Source organism: Theobroma cacao, chromosome 10 (genome assembly GCF_000208745.1).
Source record: "Theobroma cacao cultivar B97-61/B2 chromosome 10, Criollo_cocoa_genome_V2, whole genome shotgun sequence".
Lineage (NCBI taxonomy): Eukaryota > Viridiplantae > Streptophyta > Magnoliopsida > Malvales > Malvaceae > Theobroma > Theobroma cacao.
The window spans coordinates 5,710,662-5,717,855 of record NC_030859.1 but is presented as its reverse complement, the minus strand read 5'-3'; the positions used below and the strand labels follow the sequence as shown (position 1 = coordinate 5,717,855).

General features: G+C 34.5%; 1 protein-coding gene across 3 annotated transcripts; it reads left to right on the top strand.

Annotated features, from left to right (window-relative positions):
* LOC18586559 (DAR GTPase 2, mitochondrial) lies at window positions 839–5,219 on the top strand. Of its 3 annotated transcripts, none has more exons than XM_018128541.1 (9): window positions 839–1,015; window positions 2,105–2,320; window positions 2,403–2,513; window positions 2,615–2,692; window positions 2,802–2,955; window positions 3,120–3,190; window positions 3,318–3,414; window positions 3,553–3,758; window positions 4,580–4,835. In XM_018128541.1, exons 2-9 carry the CDS (start codon window positions 2,150–2,152, stop codon window positions 4,682–4,684), a joined length of 993 nt encoding a protein of 330 aa, XP_017984030.1. In that variant the 5' UTR covers window positions 839–1,015; window positions 2,105–2,149; the 3' UTR covers window positions 4,685–4,835. The 3 variants fall into 3 exon arrangements, with proteins under 3 accessions (XP_017984030.1, XP_017984029.1, XP_007010088.2); XM_018128540.1 differs by lacking the exon at window positions 4,580–4,835 and adding an exon at window positions 4,852–5,219 and having other exon boundaries at window positions 848–1,015; XM_007010026.2 differs by lacking the exon at window positions 4,580–4,835 and adding an exon at window positions 4,852–5,153 and having other exon boundaries at window positions 848–1,015; window positions 2,109–2,320.

Sequence of the window (7,194 nt, the reverse complement as noted above, 5' to 3'; positions counted from 1 at the left end):
TAACAAGATTAAAATTAATTTCGACACTTTAAGTTACAAAAATACTTGCTTTAAGTATTAAAAAATAATACTTAAATAAGGATAACAATTTCAATACATTATTAATTCAAGTATTTCTAAAGTTAATAAAAATAGATAAAATCTTTGATTTATTTAGTATTTTATTGAAATTTGAAATTTAACATGAAAATTTGGATAAGATATGGATACAAGGGATGTGATTAATGAGATAAGAAAACATTAATTTATCTAACATAAATTAAAAAGATATAATGTTTGAAAAAATTCTTAAATTATTAAAAAATTTTAAATAAATTTTATTCATTTATTATATTTAATAAATTTTTATATTTTTATTTTGAATCAAATAAATTTTATAATTAATAATTGATTAATTGTTATTAATTAAAACACTGTTTATCATTTTATACTCAATCGCGGTTGATATTAAAAGTGAAAATGATACACAATAATATCATAAAATCAATCATTATTTATTATAACATATCAATATATCAAAGTCAATACTATTTGATAAGTGGTATTTTTATTAATAATAAATAGTAAATTATTAATTATAAAAAATTATTTAATTTAAAATAAAAATATAAAAATTATATTGATTGTAATAAAATAATAATAATTTTTAAAAATTTTTTAANATAATATTTTTTAAAATTTTTAAATAATTTAAAGATATTTTAAAGTATTATATCAATTAAAAACTGTTGTAAGCGAGCCAAACCAACAAATTGAATCGGGTTGAACCCGACCTACTCATTAAAACGACAAAAAAGAAAAAGACCATTTCAGTATGGTGTATGGTGCATGGGGCTTCTTTCAATGGACTCCCTCCCAGCCAACCCCCAACAAGGGCCAATGGGAACACAGTTCCAGTTATCATTTTACTCTCTTTACAGTAGGGTTTTAAAACATTTCTCCAAACCCCCAGATAATTAGACAAAAAAAAAAAGAAAGAAAGAAAACCCCAATCACTCTCTCACTCTATCTTCAGGTAAGCACTCTTTCTCTGTTCATTTCCCCACTTTTAAGCTTCATTTCTTTTTTAACTTTTATTTTCCTGGGTGGTCTTCGATATTCAATTCCGACTATGAACTTTGATTATCTTGTTAGTTTTAATTGTTGGGTTTTCTTTTTCGTCTTAGCTTAAAGTTTCTTTCTGTCAGCAAGTTATAATTTGCTATGCACTGCGGAATATGGGGTCATTTTGTAACTAGTTTTGAGTGTTTGTCTTGTATTGGTTTGGACATTCGACCTTTTTATGGGACTTTGGTAGTTAGTTCCTTGAAGTGTTTTTTGCCCCTTCTTTCTTTCAGTTTTGACCCCTTTCTGAAGTTGGTGTTGCAACGTCTGTAATGCTTGAAATGAAATGGGTATTATTTATATTAAGTTTAAATATTGGGAAATGAACTGCTGCTTTTTTTGGGTTGAATTTTAAAAGTTTGTAATTTTTTTTGAAGTTCTTTAGCTGGAAAAGTTAAACTTTGAACCCAATTGAACCTGGCTTCAAGCTATTTGCTAGGATGAGTAAGGCTCCATTTGCTTGTTATTATTTGCTTTTGGAATAAAAATCCTTAAAATTCCCTTGGATGCAAAAGCAAGTAATATATTTGAAGAATTAAAAACTAAAGTTGTAATTTATTAGAGAACAAAATGCATGATTTTACTTTAATTTTGAGTAATCACGTTAGAATTTGTGTTGCAGTTTAGTCATTTGTTCATTTTTAATCAATTATGAATTTTCTTTTACTTTTTAGGAAACAAAGTGCAAAAGGCATATAAAAAAAAAGTCACATCAGACCCTAAACTTTTATTGTCTGGAAATGGAAAAAGAAATAAACTCTATATAAAAAAATCACATCGTGTTGATGTTAAGATGTCATGATTCAGAAGCTTTTGCAGATTCTGTTATACTCTAGCTGGATTCACTGGGAACTGTCACTTTTGAAAACATTGGGATTTGTAATACTAGTTTGAGAAATGTGCACAGCCTCCTAGCTAAATATTTTCTCGTTAAATTCTCCCATAATATATAGATGGATAGTGCCTTTTCATGCTTATCTTTTGTTTGTCATTTTACTAGAAAGATGGTTTTGAAGCACAATGAAAAGGGTTTTGAAGTTCTGTAATGGCATCGGGTAGTATAGCAAGTAAATTAGCGAGGGAAATTGGGAGTATAGTGAAGAAAGCAGTAAGCTCAAACAGAGGATGGTACGGCCCCCACATGGCTGCGGCCTCATGTGCCATTGCTCAACGGCTTCCATTGGTCGATCACATTGTTGAGATCAGAGATGCCAGGGTATAATTTTTTTATTTGTCTTTGTGCTTCTTCCGTACAGTTAAATTTCTCAACCAATTTGTTGACTGCTTTAAGCTCTTAGATTCCTTTATCGTCTGAGTATGAGCTGTTGAGAATCGTTCCTCCTCGTCCTCCTTCGAAGCGAATTGTTGTCATGAATAAGATGGACCTCACAAACCCAACCCAAATAAAGGTTCTTATTCAATTAAAGATCCCCGTGGTCTCTGTTTCTTGTGTTGCCTACCAATCCTATTTGACTTTATTTGTTTTAAGAGGTTCTGCTTTATTTTTCAGGAATGGATGAGATATTTTGAGCAACAAAAGTGCATTTCTTATGGAGTCAATTCCCATAACAAGGATAGTGTCAAAGGGGTATTTTAACTCTCCTATCTACCTACTTAGATCTCTTCTTAGGAAGTGTTAAAGTAACCTTATGTCTTGTTAAGATATGCTAACAATTGAAATACTTCATTTTTTACAGTTGCTTAACTTTATACAAGCTCAAGTTAGGGAACTGAACAAAGCTGATCATCGTTTTAGTGACGCCATAACAGTAATGCTAGTTGGGATTCCTAATGTTGGTAAATCAGCACTCGCTAATTCTTTGCATCAGATTGGGAGGATTAGTGCTGCAGGTGCTTTAACCTTCTCAAATCATCTGGCCCAACATTGTTTTATTGTTGGAGTGTAGTGATTGCGGGTGCTAATTTTATTAACTTATTTAATTTTCTCTGTTGTTTCTCTCCTGCTTAAATGACCTTTAGGTGAAATCTAATTTATGCCATGTTCCTTCTCTTAGAGAAAGGTAAATTGAAGCATGCTTTGGTGAGTCCTCAGCCTGGAGAGACAAAAGATATCAGCAGCTTGAAGGTATGTATGTGACAATGTCATAATGGTCTTTTTTATTTTTTTTATTTAGCCAAGATTATTTTTACTCCATCAGAGTTGTGTTTGTAGCAGCATCATGTTGTGGTTCATACTTTACTCTTTTGTCCAGATTGGTAGCCATCCCAATATCTATTTGTTGGATACTCCTGGTATTTTGCCTCCTACCATTCATGATGCAGAGCGCTGCTCCAAGCTAGCATTAACAGGTGAGGTGATAATGACGTTTTGTTCCTCTTTCTGTGTTATGAATTAATTGTAATAGTTCAACTATGTCAAGCTGAAGTATCTTCTCTGCTTAATCCAGCAGGTTGTCTTTAGTTCAGGTTTTCTTTTTGCATGTGCAGGAGCAATTAGAGACAGTTTGATTGGGCTAAAGGACCTTGCTCAATATTTTTTGGCTATTCTCAACTTAAGTGACCAGTATAAAAACTGGGCAAAATTATCAACCAATTGGGGTAAGGTGTCAATTTTAGAGCACAAAGGAGAGCATTCAAGTAGCTCTAAGCTGGAGATGAGACAGAGAAGGCAATATCTAATGGATCACACGCAGGTACGGGCCCTTATATTAGGCTTAAATACAAAAAATGCCTTTGAATTATATCCATTTATGCTAGAAAGTCGTTATTCTTTTATTGTACCTAAGAAGTTTTTATCCTTTGTTTTGTATATGCTGAAGCTTTTAATTCTAATGGAAAATTAACTGACATCAGACTTAATGCCAGTTGGCATTTTTCATCCATGTTGCCACATGGCAGTTGACATGGATAGAAATGCCAGCTGACATTGAGTCTGACTGCTATTAATTTTCCGTCATGGTTAAGGGTTTGTGTGGAAACAAATAAAATGATAAGGGCTTTTTTGGGCACAATAATAAATAGGGGCTTTCTTGCATAAATGAATTTAGTTTAGAGATTTTTTTACTATTTAAGCCCTTATATTACTTACAAAACTATTTTAACAGTAAAAATTGTGATAAACTCTTTCACTTTTCTATAAGACCAATGGAATAAGCTACATTGAAAAAATTTCTGGTAGAATCTTCCTCTAGATCTATTTTTTAGGTGCATTCAGGCTTATTCATATTTGTTGGTCGTTTAGCTCTTTCTCAAATATTTGTTTTGAAAATTTTCTTCTCTGCCTCTATGCTGTTTTTCCCTTATAACAATTGCCTCACGTATGTTGTGAAAAGCTTCTAATTGGAAATAAAATGTTTTGGCTATTTATTTTATAAATAGATAAAACCTATGCTTATGCCTACTTGAGGGACACAAAATTTCTTGCTTAGTAAATTTAGTGACACTAAATGTATTGTTGTGAAATTTAATTTGTGTTTAGGTTTATGAAGTGTCCAAATTTATGTCTACCATGCAGCACTCATGCTCATGGAGAGCTCTGATAACGAACAAGAACCCAGAGCTTGGCTCGGGTCTTACTTGTCATGAGACTTGCGCAGTGATCAAGTGGTGCTTGGATTGATATGAGGCATTTTCTGTGCACTGATATAGTAGTTAATAAATATATAAATTTAGGAATTTTAAAATTTAAACAAGAAAAATGGAAATTATTCTTTTTTGTATGATTAGTGACCTCTCTCTTTGTCTTCCCAAACACTGAGAAAAAGATGTTGATGACTGTTCATGCAGGACTTCATGGTGCATGATGTTCGTCGGGCTCTTTTTGATGTTATTTCATCTTTTGATGGTAATCTAGAGTGTGAGGATGATATGGTAAAACTTATCGAGGCACAGTTTGTAGCATTAAGGGAGGCTTTTCATGTTCAGGAAGAAATGGATCAAAATGTTCAAGATAAAGTTGCTGTCAAGTTGCTGAATTTGTGTCGTACTGGGAGGCTTGGGCATTATACTCTGGACCAAGTTCCTGTAACATACTGTGATTGTTTGTAAGCTATACATTAATAAAGTTAATGTGTTCATTTTGGGACAAACACCTCATTGCAACTATATATACAAAAAGAGTAACATTAAAGCGGATGATAGTTTCCCTAGTTCAACTACATACCTTCTATTAAATTTTTAGAAATATTTACTAATAATGCCACATAAGTTATGTAGTATGTCATCCAGATATTGAAAATATACAAATCTCCATGACTTGCAGAACGGAACAGGGACTAACGCACCAAGTAATCCAAACCAAAATCCCAATTCAATGCTTAGATAGGACCAGTCCGCATCATGTCGACCTTCCTCTTGTTCTCCTGCACTGCTGCTGAACGTCACAGCATTCGAATTCTCACTTAGTGGTGGTCCAAAGAGCTCAGTTCCAAGAAAGCTGGTTGCATCTAAGTTTTGTAACTGAGTACTAGTTGGGATTTTTCCTGTAATTCTCTTGTTATAGGACAAGTTCAAGTGACTCAAGAAGGTTAGGTGAGGGATAGTTGGAGGGATTTTGCCAGAAAGTAGGTTATTTATAAATCAACACATTCTAATGATACCATGGCACCAATGTTGTCAGGAATTCTTCCAACTAGAAGATTATGTGAGAAATTCAATGATTGTAGGCCTGCAAGACTTGTCACCTCCTTGGGAATCTCACCTGATAAATTGTTGTCCGAAAGGTCCACAGTTATAACTAGTTTAAGCGTATTGCTATACTCCACCACCCTTCCTTTCATCACAACTAATATATCCTCAAAAAATCTTCCCTTAGAAGTTCTGTAAAATATCTACTCATCGGAATTATTTCTTGAGACCATGGCACTGAGATTGTTGACACAGCTTGGTATATTACCTGTAAAATTGTTATGGGAAAGGTCTAGAATTTGAAGAGATGATAGGACACAAAGTTCTTTAGGTATATTGCCATTAAACTTGTTCGTGTGAAGGCTGAGGATAATTAATTTTGAGAGCCTTCCTCCCGTCCATGGGGGTATATGTCCAGACAACCGATTAGCACCAAAGTCAACGGTAAGCAATTCCCGGCAATTTTTTATAGAGGAGGGTACTTCACCAAGAAGATTGTTGTTTCGTACGTGTAATGATTGAAGAGAAGTTAAACTTCCCATGGAACTGGGAATCTTATCACAAAAATTGTTGTCACAAAATTTTATCCCCACCAACCTTGGTCACTTCTTCCAATTAGACAAGTCAATATGGATCGGGCCAATTCAACTCGATTCAAGCATTTGTGGAGTAAAAAACTATGAGTTGGGTCGGGCCAGCTCATATTTTATATAGATTGTTAAATTCTCAACCCAACTCACCTTTTGCTAGCGCATAAGCATGGTTGAGTCAGCTCATATTTTTAAAAAAAGAATTTTTGACTGCTTTTTAGGTTGAAAGAACAGCAGAAGGGGGAAGGGCACCGAATTGAATTGCTAAAGTCTAAAAGCCGATAGGCGATGGGATGGCCAGATGGGGATGGGTTGAGAAAGAAAAAGTCGACTGCTCTGTAGGCTGAAAGAATTGTAGAAGGGGGAAGGGCCGAACCGAACTGCTGAAGTCTGAAAGCCGATCGGCTATGGGATGGCCAGAAGGGATGGGTGGATGGGTATGGGTTGAGGAAGCAAAACTTGACTGCTTTATAGGCTGAAAGAACGGCAGAAGGGGGAAGGGTCGAATCGAACTACTGAAGCCTGAAAGCCGATCAGCAATGGGATGGCCGGATGGGAATGGGTTAAGAAAGCAAAAGTCGATTGCTAGCTACTGTTGTAGGCTGAAAGAAAGATTGAAAGAACGACAAAAGGGAGACGGGCCGAACCGAACTACTGAAGCCTGAAAGTTGATCGGCGATGGAGATGGCTGGATGGGATGGCCAGATGGAGATGGGTTGAGAAAGCAAAACTTGACTTCTTTGTAGGCTGAAAGAACTACAGAAGGGAGAAGGGAGTTAAATCGAATTGCTGAACGGGTTAGGTTACTTGGGTAATTTTTTTTTCATTAAAAAAATTTATGAAACGGACCATTTTTATTTTTTAAATTTAATTTTTTTTGACCCATCGGGCTGGCCTACCCAAACCTGGGTTA

Excerpts from the sequence above, each read along its gene's own strand:
- LOC18586559 (XM_018128540.1), top strand. The coding sequence starts at position 2,150 with ATGGCATCGGGTAGTATAGCAAGTAAATTAGCGAGGGAAATTGGGAGT. Across the intron at positions 2,514-2,614 it reads CAAACCCAACCCAAATAAAG|GAATGGATGAGATATTTTGA; the intron begins GTTCTTATTCAA and ends TTTATTTTTCAG. Across the intron at positions 3,759-4,851 it reads ATCTAATGGATCACACGCAG|GACTTCATGGTGCATGATGT; the intron begins GTACGGGCCCTT and ends CTGTTCATGCAG.